Genomic DNA, 25652 nt, shown 5'->3' with positions numbered 1-25652 from the left:
GCGTGAAGAGCCCCAGAGCCACAGCAAACGGCAGCCAAACCCTTGGGGCAAGCCGGCTTTTCAGATGGGCACCCGAGGCCGCGGTCCTCCGCCCTGAACCCGGCCCTGGCTGCAGGAATGCCATGATGCCGCCCGCCAGGCTGCCACTGCAGTGCTCATGAGTGGACAGAAGGGGGCACCGTTGCCTAAGTCTGATGAAAGGGGCCAACGTGCCCGATCTGTCCCCGTCCCTGGGGCCAAGCTGCTCCACGGATGTCGCGGGGGTCTGGCCCTGAACGGCAACGGGAGCAGGGGCAGGGCCAGGCACCCCCCATTTATCGAGCTAAACGATGGGACGAAGCTCCGGCAGGTTTCGTTTCATCCCCCCTGCACCCCAGCTCCTGTTCAGCCCCATCCCCAGCATGGGACAGATGCTAAGCTCAGCATTCTCCGGTTCGCTCAGCCAGCCCGTTACTCACCACCACGCCCTGCTGCCCGGGCATTCCCGGCACACCACGCTCGCCGAGGAGCCCTCGAGGGCCAGGGGGTCCTGGGTAACCTCTCACGCCAGGGGACCCTGAGTCCCCAGTGGGGCCGGTAAAGCCCGGCTCGCCACGGACGCCTTGCTGCGATGCACAGAGAGAGCAGAGTCAGCCACAGGGTAATCTCAGGCCAGCCGGAGCCCGTCCTAAACGCCAGCGCTTCGTGGGGGAATCCAAACTGGGTAGCTAGCTAGGAGCGGACCCTCGGAGGCGTCTGGAGCCTGCTCTGAATGCGTTGGCGTGAGGTCTCGCTCGTGCATGGAAATATCGTCCCGCTCCCAGCAGAGAGCGCAACGCACAAGACCCGGGTCCAATTCTCGGGGGGGTGTCAAGCCATAAAGCTGCACAGAGCTCAGCAGGGCTACCTCAGTGGGAGGTGCTTTAAAACAGCTGCTTTCGGGAAGCCAGGGGCGCCGGGTTATCGGTCTCCTGGCTCGGTGAAGCTACGGCTCCCAAGAGCTGCTGGGATCCCCGGCCCACACAAGAGACGCGGCCACGGGCGTGCTTCCCCCAAGCCGAGTTTCCCAACCCTGAGCCAAAGGGGCCAGCTTGGACTCAGACTCCATCTCCCCATACAGCCCTTGGCCTCTCTGCTGAGGCTTCCAACAGAGGGTCTATGGATAGCGATGGGGCTTCATGCAACACAGGCCTCTCTCCAGCAGGACCCAAACGCCCGCTCCCTATGGCTCTTTCAGCAGCACCGGCTGCTGACTTGGGAGGACCCTGGACTGGAATTGGTCACAAACCAAGGGGGACGCTTGACCCAGGGGACTGAAACAGGCTTGTGCCATGTTGAGTCCGTCCGGGCTCCTCATAATGGCCCAATGAGTCTCTCAGAGCAGTTGGAAAGAGAATAGTTCCCTCCTCACCCCCACCACTCCACACTTACTCCACCCAGCGATGGAATGAGTCCTGGAGAACTTTCCGGAGGGAAAACAAAGAGCAGGAGGTGGCGAGTTGTCACTGTCACCCTAAACTCACTGTCACTCACCTGACCCTTTGGTCCTGGCTCACCGGACTCCCCCTAGGAACAGAGGGGGAAAGGAACGTGGTGGGTAAATACAGCAACGAGCCTTTGAATTACCGCTCAGCACCCTCCCTGGGAGACCACAGAGCCAAGGGAGTAAGGAACCTAAAAGAGTCCTTAAGTCCAGCTGCCTGCGCTGAGGTAAACCTGGACCTTCCCTGACAAGTGTTTGTCCAACCTGTTCATAAACACCTCCAGTAAGGGGGATTCCACCTCCCCCCTTAGGATCCTGTTCCAGAGCTTAGCTACCCTTAGAGTTAGAAAGGTTTTCCTACTAACTAGCCTACATCTCCCTTGCTGCCGATTCAGCCCATGACTTTCTGTCATAAGAGTGGCCAGACGGGATCAGACCAAAGGTCCATCTAGCCCAGTGTCCTGTCTGCTGACAGTGGTCAATGCCAGGTGCCCCAGAGGGAGGGAACACAACAGATAATCATCACGTGATCCCTCTCCTGTCACCCATTGCCAGCCTCTGACAAACAGACTCGGGACACCATCCCTGCCCATCCTGGCTAAAATAGCTATTGGTGGACCTCTATGAATCTTTCTAGCTCTTTTTTGAACCCTGTTAAAGTCCTGGTCTTCACCACATCCTCTGGCAAGGAGTTCCACAGGTGGACTGTGGGCTGCATGAAGAAAAACTTCCTTTTATTTGTTTTAAACCTGTTGCCTATTAATTTCATTTGGTGACTCCAAGTTCTTAGATTATGGGAACAAGTAAATAATTTTTCCTTATTCACTTTTTCCACACCAGTCACGATTTTATAGACATCTATCCTATCCCCTCCCCCCCAGTCTCCTCTTTTTTAAGCTGTTTGTTTCTCATTCTAACCCTCTTCTCCAAAGTGCTAGCTACCCCTCGCAGCTTGCTGTCACCTGCCGAGGTCATACGCCTTCTCTCCATGCCAGGAGCCAAATCATTACGTGAGGATATTGAATCGCACCAGGGCAGCACCAGAGTCAGTGCCTGCTCTAATTGTCGATGGATCCTCCGGATTTCAGGAGTGAGTGGTCGTGCCCTAACGTGGCCAGGGGGCGTGGCCAGGTGTGCAGTGTCATGGCTCTGCAAGGTTGGTGCAGGGCAGTGGCATGACACATATGCCACTAAGAAGAAGGCTTGTGCAGAAAAGCCTCCTTACCTTCTCGCCTTTCTCCCCGGCAAGGCCTTCCACGCCAGGGTCTCCCTACGGGGAAGGAAACAAAGTCAGTAACTGTGATTCCACCCTCTTTACCTCCTGCCACCCCTGCCGGGGAGAACAACCTCAGTCATGCAGCCAGGACCATCTATCCACCTGAACCGAGTCTTTGGCTTGAAGCCTGCCATTCTGCATGTCCAGCCATTTGTGGATGCGCTAGGTCACGGAGGAAGGTGAGTGTCTGATCTGTGGATGCCACCAAGTCGGTGGAGAGCCAAAGGACCTACATGACGTTCGATCATTTGTTGTGCCTTCCCCCCCCCCCCCCCCCCCGCAAAATGAGCAACAAACCAGAGGCCCGTGTTTAAAAGCCTGGCTCTGCATGAAGATTATACAGGAAGAGGGTCTATTCCATGAATCCGTCTCAAGCCATGTTGTGATGGGTAACGCCTCGGGCAGGCGGGAGAAAGTCAATCACAACAGTGGTCAGGAGGGAAATGAGCCAGCTCCGTGTGCAGCACTGAATAATCGGTCAGATGCATCTTCTGAAGCATCTAATCCAGGAGTGGAGAACCTAGCACCCAGGGGCTGGATGCAGCTTCCGGCTTGCCTGGATCCGGCCCACGAGGCTCAGGGCTCTTCCCCCCAGCATTGGGGAGCCTGTACTGGTGCTCCAGCCCCCCTCCCCTGCTGCCTTCTCCTTTGGGGCTGGAGCACACAAAATCTACTAGCCTGGACTCCCCAGGCTCTGGCGTGTGAGGGGAATGTGGGAAGTGTCTTTCTTCTCAATCAGGGGCCACATCAATGAGGAATTTGGGGCTTTTTTTCTATTGGTTTCTCACTTGTGTGCATCCCCCAACTGATCTGTCTGTGGGCCAGGGGCCCCCGACCCGAAAAAGGTTCCCTACCCCGATCTAGTCCCAGCCACTGCGGGGAGGAGAACTCCAGAAGTTGATGTCCTAACGCCAATATGGCCAGTCCCAAATCTCTGTGCCCTTCCTTTTCCTGACCAAGACTTTAGAGTAATTGACAGAGGATTTTCCATGAGACGCAGGGCATGCTGGGTACACGAGGTGGGATGCGGGTTCATTTCTCCTTGGCGGCCAGAAATGCCAAGTGCATCCTATCAACTGGGGAGGCGCTTTGTTTTGCTGCTGAGTCTGCATGTAGGAAAAGCTCCCGGGAACCCAGCAGGACACACGGCTCAGAGCTACCCCTCCAGAGTTTTCCTCCCCACTTGGGATTTGAGGCAGAATGATGGCGACATGGATCCAAGTCACCAGACCATGGATCACACAAAATCCTTTAAAAAAATGAACTTGCCACCTGGGAAACACAGCGGCCAGTATTTCTGCACCCCGCCCCCAACCAGGTCAGCTTCCCAGAGCAGTAAGAAGGGCAATTACTTACAATGTCCCCTTTGGCTCCAATTTTCCCTGGGGAGCCCTAGACAAGAGAGCAGAGAACAATCAGGAGTTGGGTCACCACGTCTGTGTCTTAGCACAGGAAGACGGGAGGAGCGACGCTGCTGGTGCTTTCGCATCCAAGGCAGATTGACGGGGTCGTACAGTGAGCAGGGGCAGAAAGATCCCTTGACAACTTTCTAACCAGGACTTTGGGCAACCGCGGTAACAGCCGCGCTAAAATCTCCCTCCCGGGTCACGCTGGACCTAATGCATCAGTAGAGACAAGCTCTCTCAGACCACCGAGGCCCTAGCGCTTTGCCCCCTGCCTTTGCCACCTCTTCGGCACGTAGCATTGGATCCCCTGGTGACACAACATGCAGGGCAGCCCCGGGCTGCTGGAAAACCACCCTCGGCCGCAGGCTTGCCCCAAGAAAATTCTCCCCCCCCCCCCACCCGGTTTGAGAGGAAGAGGCTGCTGGTGGTGCTAGCCCTAAGTTAGGGTCAGATCCCACGGCAGGTTCCGCAGTTTGTGTTAGAAAAGCCTTAAACATTAGTCAAGTCTCAGTCCTGCCAAATGTTATCTCATCAACTGCAGCCCCACTGTCCTCTGTCAACCCGACCACTGCACCCCCATTGTCCTCTGTCAGCCCAACCACTGCACCCCCACTGTTCTCTGTCAACCCAACCACTGCACCCCCACTGTTCTGTCAACCCAACCACTTCACCCCCACTGTTCTCTGTCAACCCGACCACTGCACCCCCATTGTCCTCTGTCAGCCCAACCACTGCACCCCCACTGTCCTCTGTCAACCCGACCACTGCACCCCCATTGTCCTCTGTCAACCCGACCACTGCACCCCCATTGTCCTCTGTCAACCCGACCACTGCACCCCCACTGTTCTGTCAACCCAACCACTGCACCCCCACTGTTCCCTGTCAACCCGACCACTGCACCCCCACTGTTCTGTCAACCCAACCACTGCACCCCCACTGTTCTCTGTCAACCCAACCACTGCACCTCCACTGTTCTCTCAACCCAACCACTGCACCCCCACTGTTCTGTCAACCCAACCACTGCACCCCCACTGTTCTGTCAACCCGACCACTGCACCCCCATTGTCCTCTGTCAGCCCAACCACTGCACCCCCACTGTTCTCTGTCAACCCGACCACTGCACCCCCACTGTTCTGTCAACCCAACCACTGCACCTCCACTGTTCTGTCAACCCAACCACTGCACCCCCACTGTTCTCTATCCAACCACTGCATCAAACTGTTCTCGATCCATCCACTGAACCACTGTGCCCACACTATTATTTACCTGTCCATCCATCAAATGTATCCACTCTTATCTATCCACCCAACTGCTGTATCCACTGTTATCAACTCATCCATCCATGTATTGGATATGCTGTTAATCTATCCATCCATTCGCAGTATCCATCGTTGTCTATCTCTCCGTCCATCATTCCCAGTCATTTGTCCCTCAAACATATCTCCTCTGTTCAGCTATCATATTCACAGTATCCATCCATGTATCCACTGTTCCCATCAACACATCTATCGCTGGCCTCCACCCCTCAGCCTGGCCACTGCATCTACAGGGTTCTCCAGTCCCCATCACTTGCAACAATTTGGAAAGCAACCGATTAAATCCCTAGTGGACCTCATGGCCCTCATCTCCCTTTGAAATGTCACTCTTAGCTTCAGCCCTCAATGCCGTCTTGCCCGCGGTGAGGAATTCCATGATGTTACCTTGTCTCCTTTGACACCGGGCAGGCCCTGTGGCCCGGGGATCCCTGGAGGACCTTGCTCGCCTTTCGAGCCCTGCAGATCAAGAAAAGGAAATGAGAAGGAAAGAAAAGACGTACAGGTGAAACCAAGAGCTGGAAAGACCCGGACCTTCAGCAGGGGGCCTGGTCTGAGGATTGGAGCTGAGCCAGCTGTCGCTTGCGGCTCTTCGTTTGAATCGGGTGCAGCTATGTTGAGGGATCCAGCCAGGCAGACAGTGAATGAATGAACGCCTTCTGGACTGCCAAGCCAGTGAAGCCATAGCCCCGGCTTTCCCCCGGCGCTGGTGGGAGTAGAACCTTACGGGAACCGGCCTCCATTGAACATAGCTCCATGTGCAGCATTGTCCGGGGGCATCTAATCCACCCCTCTGTGCGTGTCCACCCCCTAATGGCCACTGAAAGGAGGAGGCCAGGGTCCATGTATCCTTTGCATCCTGCCTGCCAAGATGGAGAAGATCCTTCTGCTACTGCCTTAGAGGCACCCACACTCCGGCCGGCTGAGTATTCACAGCACAATCCTGGGGCTTCCCGGATCAAGCAAGATGATGAAGCCCAGATCTCACAGATACTGAGTGCCTAACTCCCATTTCCCGGACGCAGCTCTTAGCAGCTGCAGGATAATGCAGTTTTCCGTCAATCATTTAACCGCCTTGGCCCCATTAAAATGGGGTTCCTTATCTGACTCCAAGAAGGCGAGATGGGTTTTCTTTCCGTCCCGTGTGTCTTTGAATGGGATGGTCTCCCCAGCTCTCCCAAAATAACCTTTCCTGACAGTCTCTGCAAAACCTGCAGGGCAATGAGCCGCAATGGAGTTTGTCGGCCAGGAGGGGGCGCTCTTGCTCCCCAAAAAAGTGGGAGGGGTTGCCTTAGACTGAGCCTGCCCTAGCGCAGAAAAACACACTCCCTGCTGTGTGTCCTGCTCTGAATAGGGGAGCGGCCCTGCTCTGGCTGAAAACACACTGCCGGTTCCTGGGGGCCATTCATCCCTGAGCAATTCTCTCCTACTGCCTAATCCCTTCACCCCGTCTGGCCTCTCGCAGCATGGGCCGGGCTGGCTCAGTCGCCCTTCACGCTGAACTTGGAGGCGCGGGGTTGTTTGATGAATGCCTCCATCCCTGTTGGTGCGCACGCTGGCTCTTTCCAAAATGCACCCTGGTTTGCAATGCACCTTCCTGTGCATGGGCCTCGGATTGCTGCCCTCTAGCCCAGCTCCGGGGGCAGCTCCGTGGACGCACAAGTGTGGGTAACCGCAAGGCGCAGCCCCCTGCCCGGAGCCGCCGGATGTCTTCTTGCCTCCATTTCAGCGCAGAGGGCACAAAATACCATCCACGCCGTGCAGCTCTGACTTAGCACTTCTTATCAGTCGATCGCAAAACACATCGTGTAGATCAGCACCTGCATCCGCCCCATGTCACAGATGGGGAAACCGAGGCCCCGAGCGGGGGCATGACTTGCTGAGGTCACCCAGCAGGCCATGAGTGGAACCCAGAGCTCCTGAGTACAGCCTAGTGCGCTATCCACTAGGCCGCACGGCCAAGGGATACGAGAGCCTGGGGGCTGGGTGTGGGTAGATGATGAGAGGAGATATGGGATTAACCCCTTCCTGCTAATGCCTTGCCCCCAAAGGCCTGGCCCTTCCATGCTGCAGCGTCTCATTAATGCAGCATCCGGGACCGCATCCACCTTGTGCTCCTACCTGCAATATGGAGTACCTGTGCCGGGCCGGGTCAAGCGGGACGTGGCTGGCACGGAGGGCACTGGGAATGTGCCCGACTTGCAGGGCATGGCCCCATCCCAGATGGGCCAAGGCCACGCTGGGGATTTCTTCTCCCGCCGAGCAATTCCCGTAAAACCTCTGCAGCTTGCAAAGCTTCGGGAGATGGTGGAGTGCCCGGCCCAGCCTGGGTCCCGCAAACCAAGCGCATTCTTCTCCTCTGACCCAGGATCCAGACAGTGGCTTTGCTGCCCACTGGCTTCGCTGGCTCTTCTGCAGGTACATCAGCCTCACGGGCCGGGGTCACAAATCTCCCTCCCCCGGTGACCTTAGCGAAGCTGGCTGGGGAGAGCCGAGGTGCCCGCTTGGCCCTTGGCCCTACTGCGACCCTCCTCTTGCCTCAGTCCCCGGGGCAGAGCCAAGCACCTCAGGTTCTGGACCCTAGGTGGCTGCTGGGGGGCAGATGCCCAGGCCAGGGAGGAGGAAAGGGTCAGGGGCTAGAAATGCAAATCACACTCACCACTTTCCCCTGCAGGCCCTGGGGACCCACCGGGCCCCGCTCTCCCCGATCGCCCTGCAGAGAGGAAAGAAAACAGGACAGATTGGCATAGCTGGGGCAGGCTGGGGCCCTCTGTACCACCTGGCTAAGCCTTCGCCATCTTTTCACCCTCGCCTGCCACGCTTTGCACACAGCCCGCCACTGGCTGCACCCCTGCTGCCCACAGCACTCTCCTTAATACCCCGAGGGTGCAGGGATGCCCCCTGGGGGTCACTGCAACTTGCCTTCTCCTTCCCCAGGCCTGGCTGCTTGGGGAAGGGCTGCAGCAGAGGCCGCTTGGGAGGCGGAGATGGGGGGAGCTTGCGGGGGCAGACTGGGTTGCACACCTGCCGCACCGAGCTATCGCCCTTTCCCCATTCCGGTCCCACGTCCCGCCCCTACCCCCACTCCGAGGCTGGGATTCCCCAAGGAGGCGTGGCTTCCACACTCTCCCAAAGCAACTTGCAAACATCAGCAGATTGAAGCCTCATTGAGCCCATGTGACAGGGACACCAGTGAGACCCATTTTACAGACGTGGAAACTGAGGCACGGAGCTGGGCCTGGGTCACACAGTGAGCCAGGACCAAACGCTTCCAAGGCGTTCATCTAAATGCCGTCCCACCGACATCGAGGAAAAGAACCTGAGAATCCTTGTCGAATTACTACTCCCTGACGCAACACCACACTCTCTCCCAGGGTCTGGTAAGAACGTAGCAACTCCAGCCCCCAGATCTTCCGTCTCCCCATGGGACATCCCCGCGGGGCTTCCTGACTTACCTTCAGCCCGGGGACACCTTGTGACCCTGGCTCACCCGGCGATCCAAGTTCACCCTAAGAAAAGAATCCAGAGCAGGGTTTGTCTATTAGTAGACCTGCACTGCCTCTTTCCACTGTGCCAGCAACTGCCTGACATTTCTCAATACTCATATGCAATAATTTGCCCGTGGGTACTTTCCCAGGCAAATCGCATGGGGAGGGGCACCCTGTGATTTCCCCAGCCCCCTCCTTGCCAGCTGCAACTGCTGTTTGCAGCAAAGGCAAACCTCTAATTCACATGATTTAAGTCAGGGCAGCGGAGAATGCTAACCTGGGCCTAGGACCAGTCCATAGGGGAGTCATCAGTCCATAGGGGGAAGTCTAGGTTGGATATTAGGAAAAACGATTTCCCTAGGAGGGTGGGGAAGCACTGGGATGGGTTCTCTAGGGAGGGGGTGGAATCTCCATCCCTAGAGGTTTTTAAGTCCCAGCTTGACAAAGCCCTGTTTGGGTTGATTGAGTTGGGGTTGGGCCTGCCTTGGGCAGGGGGCTGGACTCGATGACTCCTGAGGTCTCTTTCAGCTCTAGGATTCTAGGATTCTGGGTCAGAATATGGCACTGGGGCTGGTCAGGAGTTGGGGGAGGAGGGCTCCGGCTAACAGAGAACGTGGCACCAGACCCAGATCTGAAATTCTTTGCATAAGCTGGTGTAGGATTTTAACTAGCCGCTGTACATGCTGGCTCAGTCATGGCTTTCTTTAGGCCCTGGGGTTTGGTGAGGCTGCCAAAGCCACACCCAGAGCTCCAGACCCTTTGCAATGAGTGAAAAGGGGGCTCCTCCAATTCTGTTGTCTACTTGATAGAGAAAAAGACAAAACAGAAAAAGAAAAAGCCAGACGAGAGCACCCTGGTGTGCGGATGGGACGGGAACCAGCGAGTCACAGGAGTAAACTGACGGAGTCTCTACTTACAATTTTCCCCGGGGCTCCGGTGAGTCCTGGCAGGCCACGGGCCCCTGGTTCACCCTGCCAATGACGCAGAGACAAGATTTATTGTGTTTAATACTCTATGGACTTGTTCCTGGCAAGAAACCCCAGTTGTGGGCCAGGGCCCTGCTGTGCGAGGCGCTGCCAGCCACGGAACAGAAGAGTTTGCAATCTAAGCATCGGGTAAGTGGCAGACAGACAAAGAGGGGACCACGGAGATGAGACCGCCATGGCTGACTGTGCCGGTGGCTTAATCGTTGCCACGGTTTTGTTTTTCTGTTAAAAGCATTTTCGGAACAGAGCGTCTAGATTGGCACGGACGCGTTTCCACAAAAGCACTTTTTGCGGAAAAGCGTCCGTGGCCAGTTTAGATGCGGTTTTGCGCAAGAAAGCCCCGATCGCCATTTTTGCCATCGGGGCTTTTTTGCGCAAAACAGTTTTTAGCTGTCTGCACTGGCCCTGTTGCGCAAAAACATTTCCGGAAAAGGGCTTCTGCCCAAACGGGAACGTCAAAGCATTTGCGCAAGAGGCACTGATTTCGGACAGTAGAACGTCAGTGCTTTTGCGCAAAATCAAGCAGCCAGTGTAGACAGCTGGCAAGTTTTTGCGCAAAAGCAACTGCTTTTGTGGAAAAACTTGCCAGTCTAGACGCAGCCAAGTAGTTTACAGGTGAGATGCTGGAGAAGGGGGACCTAAGGGAGGGGCGACAGGGTCCAAGCGATGCGCTAGGCCAGTGTTTCTCAACCTTTTTTTTATAAAGTACCCCTTTTCCCCCCCAAAAAAAATGATAAGTACCCCCAGTACCTACAGTTTTCAGACACACCATTTTTTTTCTACCATTTGCAACCCATTTGTTTAAACAACTTAATCGTAGCCAGGCGGGCGATGAAATTTTTGGGTGTAAAAAGTACCAAAATAATAAAGCGCTGCGAAACGTAAAACCAAAATTCAGTTTTCTCCAAATTGCAACGGTGTTGATCTGCCCCCCCAGACTTCTCTTGAGCGCCCCCACAGTACTCGTACCACTGGTAGAGAAGCACTGCGCTAGGACATGCTATGTGCAGCGACATTGTATTGATGTTTACTGGTCGCTTTGTTCTGGGGTGCAGAAAGCAAGCCCCTTGCCACCCCGGGGGACACCCGGACGTCACTTGCGGGGGCCAGGCAGAGGGGCAGATCATCTGAAGAGGAGCTAACGGTACCAGGACGCTGCATCGAGGCTCTTCTCACCCACCTTGACGCCTGGACCGCCTTTGGCCCCAGGTTGGCCGGGCAAACCCTGCGGAAACAAAACCAGGTTAGCAGCTGCCTGGTTGTGACCCGACGGAACGTGCCTTTTGGAGCAGCAGTTCCCGAGACAAATTCCCCGCAGTTCTGAAATCCCCCTGGAAGGAAAGGGAGTGTCCGGTGACAGGACCTCAGTGCTGCTCAAGGGAATTCTCCTTGCAGGGTAGAATCAGGGACTTACAGCCTCTGGGAATCGCAGACTCAGAAAGGCAGGGCTCCAAAGGTCAGGGAGTCCAGCCCCTGGCACTGAGGCAGGATAAAGAATTGGATTATCATATAGGCTATGTCTATACTGCACTGCTCTTCTGGAAAAAGCTACGCAAATTGTGAAGCACAATTTGCGTAACTTTTTCCGCTTCTTTTTTCGGAAGAGGCTTTTCCGACATTTGGCCTGTCTACACAGGGACAAATGTCGGAAAAAATCCTTTTCGGAACATCGCAAAATGAGGTTTACAGGGATGCTGAAAAAGAATGTCTGCTCTTCCGAAAAAATTTTGGAAGAGCAGACATGTTCCCTGGATGCAGCAGAGTTTTTCCAGGATATCTCCGGGATGCCTCCCGAGATTTTCCGGGATACTCGGTAGTGTAAACATACCCATAGAGAGCACAGGGTGCAGAAGCCAAAAGGGGGCAAAAGATGTGAGAAGCCAAACACAGAGGTGGGCAAATCTCAAAAGGCTTGGGTGGAGTAAGATTAAAAGCCCAGACATTTTTCTAAACCTCTCCAGCTGAAATCTCTGGAGACCAACCTTCCTGGACAATGAATCCAGCCTTGGACAAGCACCCCAGAGACCAACAAAACCCAGGTGGCCTTCTGATACAGGTGGAGCCACAAGAAAGGTTTTCCTCTCACAACCTCTCACCACTTCTGCTTCCAGTCGCCATCTGGAAGTACTCAAGCAGTTGCAAAATGAGAACAACAAAAGTGAAATTGAACTTTGTTGGACTTCAAGAAATATTTTTGGTTTCCACCAATCTACCCCAATTCAAGGCCAAATTTTGAGCTAGTCTCAGTCTAGGTCTTGATTCTCCTCTGGCAGATGTAAATCAGAAGTAACTCCACCAATTGGCACACAGAGAGGGGACCCTGTGCCCAGCCTGGGGGCAGCAGTGCAGGGGCTGAGTCTGCGAACCCACAGGGGTCAGAGCATGCTGATCTGACGTACACGAGGGTTGTGCGGACTTTGGCGGGAGTTGTTTCAGTTTGCACAGGGAGTTGAGTGGCCGCAGAATCAGGATCCAAGTGCACCGAGGTCCGAGGAAGGTGAAGCAGAACTCTCAGGGCACGGAAAGAAGTGGGAATTGAACTATCCACAATGCCAAGATGGAGGAGCCGGGGGCCGTAGGGGAGCGCCGCTGGACTATGGGAAAGATCCGATCTGGGTCCAAAATTGGCATCACAGGTGGATTTGCAGTGAGAAGAGATTCCAGAGTAGCCATTTCACCACCGGTCCTCCCGTTCTGCTGCATCCTCTACAGCACTAACGCACAGGGACACGGACTTCCCAGCGTCTCAAGCGTGTTGAGCCGCAGGAACGCAATGAAGGTGCCAGCACCAAGGGACATGAGATAACCTGTCTGGTTAGGGACGGCACTTCTGCTCCGATACTTACAGCTAATCCTCGGTGGCCTGGTGACCCGGGACGGCCGGACTGCCCTGCGCTCCCCTGCAAGGGACATGACAAGTCGTTACCGGGTGGCAGCCGAGAAGAGAGCATAAGGAGGGAGCGGGAGCGGGTGGAGCTCAGCACACGCGGGTTGATTTGGGGGGTGACCCTGAGAGCATGAGGGGAGAGCTCCCCCGGATGGGAGAGTTTGCCTGATAAAGGCAGAGGAGCATGCCATGTCCGTTCCATTGGCGTGCCCAGGCAGCCCCTCACTTCAAATGGCCCCACAGAGGAGGCAGCCCCAGAAAACACCGGGTCCTTATAAACCGGTGGCTCTTAAAACGTGGTGTGGTCTGCAACCGTCTTGCACGTAGGCCGCCGGCTTGGGGCTCAACTCCTCCCCCCCCCATGAGGTGGGAACCCCAGCACCAGCACCAGCACTGCAGGGGAGGAGCCCTGAGTCTCATGGCTGGATCCAGCTTGCAGGAGGAGGAAGCAGATCCATGTGCTGCCACAGGAAACCGCTCGCCTGGAGGCTTTCCCTGCTGATCCCATTGACTGGAATCCCAGCCAATTGGAGCAGTGGGGGGGCAGAGCCAGGTAAGTGCTTCCTATCCCCCCATGCTCAGACCCCCACCCCATCCCATGCCTGCACCCTCCCTCCTGCCCAGAGCTCACACTCCCACGCCACTCCTGCCCCCTCCCTCCCTCCTGCCCACCCAGACCCCTCACCCCCAGCCCTGCTCCCTCCCTCCTGCCCAGAGCTCACACTCCCATGCCACTCCTGCCCCCTCCCTGCCTCCTGCCCACCCAGACCCCTCACCCCCAGCCCTGCTCCCTCCCTCCTGCCCAGAGCTCACACCTCCACCCCATTCCTGCACCCTCCCATCCCCACCCCACTCCTGCACCCATTTCGTCATCTCGGCGGGTTGGCTGGTGGTCTGTGGAACGGTTTGCACTGAGCGGGGCAGGCTGCGGGCCAGAACGTTTGAAAACCACTGCTCTAAACACCCCACTCCACCCGCAGTCACCCCAGTCAGAGGTCCCCTGGGAACCAGCCATGTGCAGCATCAGCATCCTTGCAATGATGGGAAACCCCTTGGCAGCCGCCGAGGCCAAAGATGCTGCCCCCTGTCTGCAGCCAGGAGTAGTGGTGGTCTGCAGCAAGCACTCGACTGGCACGTGGGGCGGGTGCGCTCCCTTCGCCAGGGCAGGCTGAACGAAAGAAACTCGGGATTCTGGGGGCTTCCTGATTCCAGCCATGGAGAATCTAATGCAGGAGGCGCATAGGATCGGAATCCGCTGTCCCATCTGGACCAGGAAACCCTGGGAAGTATGGAGACGCGCCTGGAGACTTCCGGGTCCTACCCAACCTCTCTCCTATCTCCGCGACCGCCCAGCTCCCAGGCTCTCACCTTCACGCCGGGGGTGCCGGGGGTGCCGTCTTTACCATCGATGCCCGGGGCTCCCTGCAAAGGAGGAACAAGCACCATGAGGAAGTTGCCAGAAGAGGAGGAACATGAGAGGCCTAATCTACTTCGAAGCCAAAACATCCTGAGCCTGCCAGGGGAGAAGCCCAGCGGCGCTCGGATTGGGGATCTTGTGCCCAGCCTGGGGCAGCTTCACAAGGGCTGTCACGCTTCGCTGCAGGCCTGGCCTCACCCCTTCTCTGCCCCCATCATCCTGCAGGCCCCCGGAGCTGTCCTCCCCTCCCAGGGAGCGGGAGGGGACAGCCCCACATACAGGATGCCAAGTGTCTGCGGGGTGGAGCAGAGGGGCAGGCAGGGAGCAGGGGGACCCCAAACCCCTCAGGTCTGACTGAGGAGCTTCCCCCCGAATCCAGAGCCGTTGATGCAGCCGTCTCCACAAGGCCCTTGTCCGGCATGGAGCGGAGGACAAACGCCGGGGCTTCTGGGAGCGAGCTGGGTGCGTCTTTGCCCAGCAGCTGGAGGGATGCGTGCTGACGAGAGGATAAGAAGACACCCCTTCCTCTAGATACATCCCCATCCTGGAGCCCACAACCCGGCTCCCTCCCCTACCCCGCCCCAGCAGGTGCTGTTGCTAAGGCTCTGGGCCTGAACGCAGAGAGATGCCGTACTTACATTGTCTCCTTTAGGGCCCATGGCTCCCTGGGGACCTCGGAAGCCACGAGCACCCTAAAAAAACAAACGAGAACAAACATCATTTTACTGCCCCTCGTGGCTCGGGGCACCTGGGGGCCTCTGCCCCATCACTGGGGAGCCGGTTGTGGGTTCTGTGGCACCGTCTTTGGGGGGAGCGTTGACCTGTGCAGGATCAAGAGGTGTTACAGTACAGGAAGGTTCCCACGGGTGAGACATGAGGGGAGATCGGATCGGAGCTGGGGTTAGATGGGCAAAGATTCCCCCAACCCTTCTCCACCCACCTTGGCAGCCAGGTGCCCCCAGGACTACAAGAATAGGCAACTGAGCAGCGGCAGTTCATGACAGTCCCTTGCTACCTGCATAGGCAGGGCTTGGGGCGGGGGTGAAGGGACTTGGGCTACGTAGAGTCATTTAAGAGGCACTCATCTTTATTTTGATTCCTCTGTTGCTCCCCGGGGTCCTCTAATCCCCTAATCCTGTTTGCATGGAATCAGCGTTGCTGGCATGTCTGATTACGCGGTGGCCGGGGCAAAGACCTCCAATCAGGTGGCGGGAATGGGCGGGTGGGGGCAGAACAGAGGCCCCGCCGTTTGCAGACGTCTCAGGTCTGTGTCTAGCCCAGGCGGCTGTCGGGGTGTTAGAAGGGGCCGGAGGGTTCCGAGTCGGTACAGCCTCGCCATTCCAGGAAAGCACCCTGCCGTTTCTGGAAAGCCATCAACTCGCTGACAACTTTCCTGTCCGGGAACCAAGTCTGGCCACCAAGTCACCTGTTGCCTGCGCCCAGGAGAGCCGGGCTGCGTTCGGTACGTTAACTGACCCTCCACCCAGCGAATCCAGAACCAGGACTTTGGTTACTTGGCTTGTGAATTGAGCTGGGCTTAGTCCCTACTGGATGTTTCTCTCTCACGTGAAATGATCCATCGCTCTGCCCTGGGGAGGCGCTGGATGAAAACAGCAGAGGAGGCTGCAGCTCAGGGTTGGGGGGTGCACTGAGGGAGCCCCAGATTGTGATAGCAAAGGGGGCGACGGGTTTGGACGGAGAATTGGTAGAGCCAGGTGTGCGGACGGAAGCCCACCTGCCCAGAAGTGAAGCATGAAACACGCCGGGTGTCATGCATCTCGGCAGGAATGTAACTGGGCATGATGCAGAGCCTCTGAACCCCAGCTGGGTACAGAGCTCACATCTGCGCAGGGGTAAAACGTACTGGAGGGCAGGAAAACACAGCACAGGCCCTAAACGGCTCCCTTCTCGGACGATCCCTTCCACAGGTCAATGAAACCGTTCACTTACCATGTCTCCCTTCTCCCCGGCTCCACCAGGTGGCCCCTTGGGGCCTTCTTCTCCCTAGGACAGAAGGGAAATAAGGCAGAGGCTTAACAGAACGGTTCCATGCCATAGGCCTTCCCTGCCTCCCAGGCCAGCATGGAGGGTGGAAGAGGCTGGGGGAACAGGACAGATCTGAAGGAAATCCAAGAACCACACCTACAGAATGGCAGGTTAGCAAGAGCAAGGGTTTCTCTTTACTAACAACACCGAGGCACTTTTCATCACGTGATGAAACACCCACGGTCTTTGCCTTCGTTTTATAGAGGGGGAAACTGAGGCTCGGAGCGGCGAAGCCAAGATCACCCCGAGGCAAGAAGAAAACCCAGGTGTCCTGAGTCCCAGGCCAGTGCTCCAGCCATGTGGCCCTACGGCAAAGTGTTTATTTAAACTCCTCCTCCTTGTAACACAGTGTAACCCACACACCTGGCATGGGTCACCTCCCCATGCAGTGGCACTTGGACCACCTGCAGTAAGAGATAAGAACAAGGGAACTCTACAGCTTAAGCTGAGCCCCAGCTGGCTTTATAGCTCAAGCTGTAGAGGCTCCTACACTAAGATCCCAAGGTCCTGAGTTCAAATCTGCCTGGGGGCAGTTACAAACACACACAGAGGGAGATAAATGTTGCTTCCATTTAGGGCTGTGAATCAGGTGCAGCTGAGCAAAGTCTCTAAGCCTGGGACTTTTCACAGATGCACTGAATCCTCTGGGGGGGGGGGAAGGCCATTCACAGGCAGTCCACGGTGTCAGGAAACACACTCAGCCTAGCTTTGCCAAGTTGGAGAACTTGGTTTTATTCTGCATGGGAGTCCCTAAGCTTTCATTCACCATGGTAGGACCTTCCCTTTGGGAGATAGCAACAGGGCTCTCTACTGATAGGGCTGCATAGAAGCTCCCTATGGAGGCAGGGCAGGGTGTGAACTAACGCAGCCCAAGGAGAGAGGGGAAAGGACTTACCGGCCTGCCAGCGGCTCCGATAGACCCAGCCATTCCTTTGTAGCCACGGGGACCCTGTGCAGCAGAGCACAAGTTTAGAACATTAGATCACTGACAAGTTAGGAACCGTCCTTCCCTAGCACATAGGAGCTGGGTCACTCTGTGAATTCCCTTCCTCAATGATCTCCAATAGGGACGTCCGTTACAGCCCCAAGGGTATTGTTCTCTGGGGGTTCAGCAGCAAGCAATGATAATGGTGCTAATACTGAGTGCCAGGCCCCCTGGTATGGGACAGGGTGATTACCCCCATTTTACAGATGGGAAAACTGAGGCATGGGGCTGGGTGAGAGGGACTTGACCCAGGCCACCCAGCACATCAGTGGCAGAGCTGGGAATAGACCCTCCCCCCGACAGTCCTGAACCCAAGTCCTCTCTTCTGACCGCTAGATCAGAGACCCCTCCCAGAGCTAGCAGAGCCTGACTCCCAGACCTTGTCACCCTGATCTAACCACTAGACCCCATTCCACCCCTAAGGAGCCATTCCTTATCACCGCAAGGGGGGCTGCCTACGGTAGAGCAAAGCACAGGGCTGTTGAGCGCCTCCCTGGCATGCTTACCGTCTCGCCCTTTGGTCCCGCCATGCCAGGGTAACCCCTCAGGCCCTGAGGACCCTGTCAGAGTAAGAAAAGAAGCCAGGCTGGTCAGATCTTGCATTTACAACAGGGTGTCTCTCTGCACCATATCCCCACCCCGGAATAAAGTGATTCCTTTTAGAAGCATTACCGGCAAATACTATCTTTTGTGCTAAATATGAAACATTGGCTGAGCTTTCTACTCCCCACAAAGGCTGCCAATTTCCACCCAGGCTCCTTCCTGGCTGGCTGTTTATTATTATTAATGGCCTGTTCATTACTTTTCCTCTTTGGAATGCTAGTGAACCATTCATTCATTAATCCTCCCAACCTTGCGGAGAGTAGGTCGTGTTAGCCCCATTGCTCAGCTAGGGGAAACTGAGGCACTTTGCAACTTCCTCAAGGAAGGAATTAGTGCCAGGATTCCTTGGAAGGAATCAATACCAGGATCGGAGGCACGGCCCAGGAATTCCCAGCTCTCAGGTCTGTGCTGAGACTCGTCTCTATGGTGAATCACTGCTTCCAATCAATTTCACGGGAGATTAAAAGAATCCCATACAGTGTTAGCTGGAAAATTGAGCTCATGTTTTCTTCCATTTGCCGGTCATAAAATACAAGTTGTTAACACCCTCCCAAGCCCATTTCCTTCCCTGGTTATAAAACACATAACCAGGATGTACATTTCTGTCTTCTCTGCACAGGTAGTGAAAGGAATTTGATGCTTAAAACCCCCACAAGATTTAGGAAAGGAATGGTCCTATACAGGATTTGGAAATTCTGTTTTGTAAAGAGAGTTGCCATGTTGCATCCTTTATAGAGCAAAGCTTCAGAGGTAACTGGCTACAGGCGTACGTATTGCACTGCATCCGTTGTTGGCCCTATGCACCACTGCCCTCTACTGCATGGGATTAGAACATCTCCGCTATGTGTCAGAGAACCTATGCTGCAGACAGAGATTCTCCTTTTATCAAAATGGCCGGACCCTGTTCATTTGAGCAGGAGAATATGCTGTGGTGGTGCTGTGCGGCACAGCAACCAAAGTGACTGCCATGAATTTGTTACATCGTCAGCAGGCTCTGAGCCACGTTTCACGTCCATCTGCCTCTCTGGTTAGAGGAGGAAGGCAGAGTTTTCTCAGTTTCTGATGAATCACTGCATGGAACTCATGCCTCACAAAAGAATGCATTTACCCTCTCAAGTCCTCTTCTCTCTCCAGCTCGTTTGAGGCAGTATCCGGACAGGAAGCCCGGAGTAAAAATAACACAGCAGCATTCTGCACTCATAGACCACAGCATTTGCATCATGCAAGACACGAGGCCAGATTCTGACCTCTGTGCCACTGGTACAAATCCGAACCACCTCCATTAACTTAAATGGATTTACAGCAGCTTATCTGGGCCCACCCGTATTTCAGAGGAGTACAGATCACTGCATTTTTAATAAAGGGAAAACACCCTAAATGGCCCTTCAGGGGGTGAAGAATTGGCTACAAAGCCTGTCACTGGCTCGGATTTGGCCTGGCAGCATGCAAAAGGCATGACTATTCAGGGGCTTGGATAAAGCGAGCTGGGTAAGGAAATAATAAGAAAGGAACCTGGCTCCTTGTTGGCCAGCGAAGCATGGATAACGCATAGATCCTGCATAGCACCATTGATCCATAGATCTCAATGCATTTTACACAGCCCATTCCGTATCATTTATCTCTCCGTTAGAGGGATTGGACAACAAGGCCCAGACAGGGAAAGAGATTTGCCCAGGGCAGTGGGTGAAGGCAGGGCTAGAGCACACAAGTCCCCAGCCACACCCCTTCTATCCAGGCTCCACCCCAAGGAAGCCAAGCCCCGCCCCATGAAAGCTAAGCCCCACCCCCTGCCTGGCACGTAGGCCCCAGCCTCCCCAGCTCCCGCACACAGGGAAGGAGGCCTCAGGAGTAGCATCAGACTCCACGCCCCAGGACGCCTACCGCAGGCATTCTGGGGGGCGGAGTGTGGGTGGGGCCAAGCTGGCGGTTTGGGAAGGAAAAGCCTCCCCCAGCCTAGCATACTGGCTGCCCCTGGCTCAGGGTCACAACTGCCTGTGAGTGCTGTAGCCCATAATACAACAGAGACGTCCTCCTGACGCCTAGTCCTTGGCCGCCTTCATCACCCCCGTGGCAACATGGGAGACCAAGGACTGCATCGGCCTCAGAGCTGGCTGCTCCTTTCTCTCCTTAGGGTGGAGTTGGAGGCGTTTCGGAGACACTATGTGGAGCCATAGTGCACAACGTGCTAGCCACAGGTGGCTACTTGGTCAGTGGAGTGTGGCTAATTAGCTTGAACAATGTGGCTATTTGGCCAGTTGAGTGTGGCTAGTTCACTATAACAGTAGCCATTATAGTGGCTACTGCTTCAGAACTGGTTGGACACCCGGATGTAAAGGAATCTCCCCTGCTCTCACTCAGATAGAAAACTTCTGACTCCAGGACTGCTGGAGCTGCCTCGTCCCCTCCTAGCACAGGCCGCCATGGCCGAACGTCAGTCCAGGAGGAGGAAGCTGGATGGGCGAGCTCCCTGTGACTGTGGGCTTTGTTCCAGTCCTCGGTTTGCTCACGCAGCGTTCTTCTGGCTCCTCTCCCGACTCCTTCGATTCTGTCTCACGGTGGGTGCTGTCCAGGGTCCTCTGCTGGTTGCTGTCCCCTCGGGATCCCTGCTCAGACCCCGAGATCCACATCCTCATTTTTTTCCATCCTTTGTCTCCTGTAATCGGTGACGTTCTGGGGTCTGTGGCTCCGCCCTCCCAGGGGGTGGAGCTTTTGTTGGCTCCACCTTGTGTCCCAGGATTTGAATAGGATGCGGAATCCCTGAGCACAGCCCCAGAGGGGAAGGGATGGGATAGGGCCAAGAGAGACTGTGGCAGACAAGCTCCCCTAACGGAGGGATGGGTCAGACTGAGGGGAGCAGTGGGGCCATGGGGAGCTATGCTTTGTTGGACTCAGGGGAGGGTCTGGGAGAGAGGGAGGGTTCCCTGCTTCCTGAACACCTAATATGTGCGTGGCAAATCAATGAACCTCCTGGCTGTGAGTCTCACTCAGAAGCACCCGGCAATAAGAATGGTAAATAGAAGTAAATACGTTACTGGAGGCCCGGGGATGCCTTGTTCTCCGGAAATGCCCATGTCGCCCATGGAGCCCTAGGGGGAACAGAGACGTCAGTGCAGGAAAGGCGGCCGCCCCCGAGGTATAAACCACCCAGAGCCTCTCTTGGCCCTATCCCATCCCTTCCCCACGGGACCCTGGGAGGAGTGGTGCCGGGGGATGGGATTCGACTAGCCAAGGAGGATGGAGAGCCCATCCCGTCTCCATCAGCCTACAATGCCCGGTAAGGGGAGCTCTACTCACCGGCCTGCCCTGTCTTCCTGGTTCCCCGAGGGCACCGGAGCGGCCTCTGTGTCCCTGCAGGAGCAAAGCGAGAGGGATTAAGGCTCCTCCGAGTCCCTCATGCGAAGCGGCTCCCTGGGCGGCACCACAGCGAAGGGCGAACTCGGCATCTGCCCGGCGGGGTACGCGGCACGGATGTGCATGGCGGGGGGGGAGGCGCTTGTACACATTATGCAGGAGCTTGAGCGGGCGTTTTCCTGCCGCTCCCATGCTCAGCCCCCCGACACACATATGGCTGAGAGTGGGCTGCACCCACTGTGTCCTTCCACCCGCCAGGCTGACAGTGGGCAGCGGAGGACGATGGAGGGCAGCCGCACACAGCTGACGCACGGACTCTTTTACTTTGGCAGGGGTGGTGTGTACAGTGGAGGTGCTGAGGACGGAAACCATGTACGTGGGTTGTTACGACTACTTCAAGCCAGGGGGTGCTGCAGCACCCCCTGCACTCCTCTTTCCTGCACCGATGCCAGGAGGGGCTGGGCACAGGCAGCCGGGCTTGGGGATCCTGCCTGAAGCACCGACACCTGACCCTTTGGAAGCAGAGGTGGGGTCTGGCAGATATGCGGAGGGCAGGTCCCCGAGGCGGTGTCCCCAGTGTAACACGCTGGCCGGGCGTGTCTGTCCCCATCTAGGGGCTGGATCCTGTGCAGCCGTTTGGACACCTGCAACGGCCAAACGAAGCCATTCAAACCCAACATACAGGGCTGATCATATGGTTTATCGCAGCGGTTTCCAAACGATGGGTCACGACCCAGCACTGGGGGGTGGGAGGTCGGGCACTGGGGCTCGTTGCTGCAGGGGGATCCGGTGAGCAGCGGGGGCATAAGGCAGCTCCCTGCCTGGCCTGGCACCGCAGACTGCGCTGCACCCCAAAAGCGGCCGGCAGCAGGCCTGGCTTCTAGGTGGGGGGAGGAGGGGGAGCGCACAGGGCTCCACACACTGCCCTGAGCACTAGCTCTGCACTTCCATGGGCTGGGAACTTGCTGCTGGCTGCTTCTGGGACATGGTCTGCGGGGCCAGGAAAGGAAGGAAGCTGTCTTAGCCCCCCTTAAGCACCGCTGACACTGCCCCAGCCCTGACCCCTCTCCCCCACAAAGCTGGAGCCCCCTCCTACACCCCAAAACTCTCCTCCTCAGCCCACCCCAGAGCCCACACTCCAGTCACATTCTGTTGGGTTGTGGCATCGATTTTCTTCCACTGGGTCACGAGAGAAAAAAAACAGTTTGAAAACTGCTGCCTTAGATGCTTTGTGTCCAGACAGCGTCTAGTACTGGTCCACGACTAGGGTGCCTCGGTGCTGCAGTCATGCAAAGAGCAGCTCAAGAAGGTGCGACTGATGCTTTGAGGTGCCTGGTTCAATACATGGGCAGGGACGTTGTAATCTTACCTTGATTCCCTGCAGTCCCTGGGGGCCCTTGGGCCCTGGTGGGCAGTTGGTGGGACACTGGTGGGTGGGAGAAAGAAAAGTTGCTTTTCGAACTCAGAAACCACGATTCGCCTGTCGCGAAGCGGCCATTTGGGTGCCCGCAGCTTTGGGGCTTCTGGTGAGCAGCGCCAGCACTAAGCCCCCAAGCTGGGCCAGAGACGGAGCCCGTCCGCTGCTCTGGAGAGAAACCGCCTCCATCCAGGGGTCTGTCCTGCTCTGTGAAACCACAAGCAGAACGCAGCCCAAACGTGACCCAGGAGGCGGGGGCGGTCTCGTGCGAACCACGGAGCCATGGCACCTCTCCCACCTCCCATCACACACGCTTCGATCGACGAGCCGCCTCGCATCAAAGTCAACAAGTCCTGCCAGGACATCGCTGGCCATTGGGCTGGGACCCTTGGAGCGAGCTAGCCACAGGTCACCGGCAGGGCTGGGGGAGAGCAGAGACACCCACCAGGAGAAATACCCCCCCCCCCCCCCAGAAGTAACAATTTCCCCCCTGGCATACATGGGAGCCCATTCTCATGGTGACGTCCCTTGAGGAGAAGAAAAAAGGCGGGAAAGCCCTGCCTGGTTACAGCTACCTCAGTAGGGACAGGTTTGGCTTGCTGAGGGGCCCGCTCACCCCTCGGTCTGACAGCCCCACAGGAGGGTCTGACCTGGTTCTATGAGCAGCCCAAAGGGGGCTTGGCACTTCTAGGAGGTTGCCCTGAGGGGACACACCTGCTCACATGCCAGCCACAAAGGGGAAGCTCGGGGCTGTACGCCAGCCCAAAGGATACACAAAGGAAATGGCAGGAGCTGGCAGATTCAGTTTGCTCCCAGACCCTGGGTCTACACTAAGACTTTATTTCAAAATAACCCCCCTAAGGTCGAATTTGTAAACGGAGCGTCCACACTACCAAGCCCGCTATTTCGAAATAACGGGCCACTGAATTCGAAATCTGCGCTCCTGCTTTTCATCAGGAGGAACGCTAATCGTTCCAAAAGAGTTATGTCGAAATAACGGTCGTGTGGACCCGCCGGTGTCGCTACTTTGAAAGAACAACTCCCCAGACTCATTCGAACGAACGACTCCCCAGGGCTTGCTGGGGCTCTAAGTCTGAGGTAGCACGTCCACATTAACGGAGCCTGCCTCGGACTCTGTTCAAGGCTTCCCCATAGTGTGGACACGCTAATTCGATTTTGACAAATTGTGAGTTAAGTCAAATTTAGTGATTTTGAACTAATTTCATAGTGGAGACATGGCGGTTCTTACCAGGAAATCTGCACTGCCTTCCGGCCCTTGGATGTGCCCTGGAGGACCCTGGAAAGAAACAGATCGTCAGGTTCCCTAGCAGGGTGGTAATATACAGCATTTTAATCACAAAACAGTGTATGGAGGCAGGGAAATACTGCACCCTCCTTTATGGAGGAGGGCCTGAGGCACAGAGCAGGAAAGCGACATGCCCAGGGTCACGCAGTGACTCGTTGGCAGAGCTGGGAATAGAAACCAGGGGTGTGTCTAGACTACATGCCTCTGTCGTCAGAGGCATGTAGATTAGACACATAGGCAAAGGCAAATGAAGCCGCGATTTAAATGATCGCGGCTTCATTTACATTTACATGGCTGCTGCGCTGAGCCGACAAACAGCTGATCAGCTGTTTGTCCGCTCAGCGCGCTAGTCTGGACGCTCCCCTGCCGACATCAAAGCCCTTTGTCGGCAGCCCCGTTATTCCTTGTGGGATGAGGTTTACCGGGGCTGCCGACAAAGGGCTTTGATGTCAGCAGGGGAGCATCCAGACTAGCGCGCTGAGCGGACAAACAGCTGATCAGCTGTTTGTCGGCTCAGCGCGGCAGCCATGTAAATGTAAATGAAGCCGCGATCATTTAAATCGCGGCTTCATTTGACTTTGCCAAAACAACAAATCTACATGGCTCCATCGACGGAGCCATGTAGTTTAGATGTACCCCAGGAGTCCCGGTTGAGAGTCCTCTCCTGCTCTAGCCACAAGACACCCTCTCTTCTCAGAGCTGCAAACCGCACCCAGGAGTCCGAACCCAGTGCCCCGGCACAGCCCTCGGCACATTTCAGTCTGTAAACAATGCCATGGGAAACCCTGCAGCTCACATCTAGACCAAAGGCCCCATATTGCCCGTGAGAGCTGACTGGCCAAACAGGGACCATGCTGTGATTCATCCACCGTTTCGATGAGGGGATTTAATCAGGTCATCCCCGACCATGGGCCCATGGAATCCCCTGACCCACCTGCTCCTCACTGCTCCACAAAGGCTCTGGCGGCCTGTCTAAGGCAGTTTCCTTCCTGACCCCCCCACAGAGATCAGCTTTAAACCCTGAAGCATGAGCCTTGATTAACTGAGGTCACCTTCCACTTAGGCAGATGGCTGCGGGGCAGGTTCAGCCCCACATTACAGGCCTCGTCGGGGTGCGGAGCGCTTCCCTGGAACGGGCCCTTCCCCGCCACCTGTGGCTCTGATTCTGACTTTCTGCCACATGTGGCCTCTGTCCGATCCCCGGGCCTGGATGGAGGAATCTCCCTTCATCCACCCGTCATGCCAAGGCCCCAGATGGGAAATTGTAGCGGAGATGGGTTAATACTCACAGGTTTCCCCGGGGGTCCGGGGGGGCCTCGTGGTCCATCAGGGCCTGCTTCACCCTGAAAAGAAGCAACCACAATAAATAAAGTCAACACACAAAGGCTGTAGTTACTAAGTCAGGTTGGGTGAACAATCCAGCAACCCCTATTGAAGGGCTGCATAGCATGGAGACTCTTTGAATTTAGTCACCCATGGGTCTTGAACTCACAACTTACAGCAGCAAACACAGGTACCCCGTGCTGCTCTGAAACGAAGCAGCAACTCTTTTGCTCATGAGCCTGTAGCCACCTGAGGACCGCTACAGGATAGAGCCATCACCAGGAGGTGTCTTTCCACAAAGATGTTTCCAGCAGGAGCTAAGCTCCGCAACCAGAACTAACCTTAACTAGAGCAGGGACTCAACTGGCCCCCTTGAAAACCCGGCT

At 56.1% G+C, this 25652-nt stretch overlaps 1 protein-coding gene across 1 annotated transcript in view; it reads right to left on the bottom strand.

Annotated features, from left to right (window-relative positions):
* Positions 1 to 25652, bottom strand: part of COL9A2 (collagen type IX alpha 2 chain) — a 47857-nt gene that overhangs the window by 5572 nt on the left and 16633 nt on the right. Inside the window, exons 9-28 of the mRNA XM_075908605.1 lie at positions 25233 to 25286; positions 23887 to 23934; positions 22590 to 22646; positions 21164 to 21217; positions 20902 to 20955; positions 17773 to 17826; positions 17177 to 17230; positions 16186 to 16239; positions 14874 to 14927; positions 14187 to 14240; positions 12778 to 12831; positions 11112 to 11156; positions 9863 to 9916; positions 8913 to 8966; positions 8117 to 8170; positions 5845 to 5916; positions 4095 to 4130; positions 2688 to 2732; positions 1513 to 1545; positions 459 to 605 (exon numbers count right to left, since the gene is read on the bottom strand). Of these exons, the coding sequence (XP_075764720.1) occupies positions 459 to 605; positions 1513 to 1545; positions 2688 to 2732; positions 4095 to 4130; positions 5845 to 5916; positions 8117 to 8170; positions 8913 to 8966; positions 9863 to 9916; positions 11112 to 11156; positions 12778 to 12831; positions 14187 to 14240; positions 14874 to 14927; positions 16186 to 16239; positions 17177 to 17230; positions 17773 to 17826; positions 20902 to 20955; positions 21164 to 21217; positions 22590 to 22646; positions 23887 to 23934; positions 25233 to 25286 (1131 nt within the window). The remainder of the gene's footprint in view (positions 1 to 458; positions 606 to 1512; positions 1546 to 2687; positions 2733 to 4094; positions 4131 to 5844; positions 5917 to 8116; positions 8171 to 8912; positions 8967 to 9862; positions 9917 to 11111; positions 11157 to 12777; positions 12832 to 14186; positions 14241 to 14873; positions 14928 to 16185; positions 16240 to 17176; positions 17231 to 17772; positions 17827 to 20901; positions 20956 to 21163; positions 21218 to 22589; positions 22647 to 23886; positions 23935 to 25232; positions 25287 to 25652) is intronic.

This window comes from Pelodiscus sinensis, chromosome 25 (assembly GCF_049634645.1).
Source record: "Pelodiscus sinensis isolate JC-2024 chromosome 25, ASM4963464v1, whole genome shotgun sequence".
NCBI lineage: Eukaryota > Metazoa > Chordata > Testudines > Trionychidae > Pelodiscus > Pelodiscus sinensis.
The sequence above is the reverse complement of the archived record's forward strand: the minus strand, read 5'-3'. Positions and strand labels throughout refer to the sequence as shown.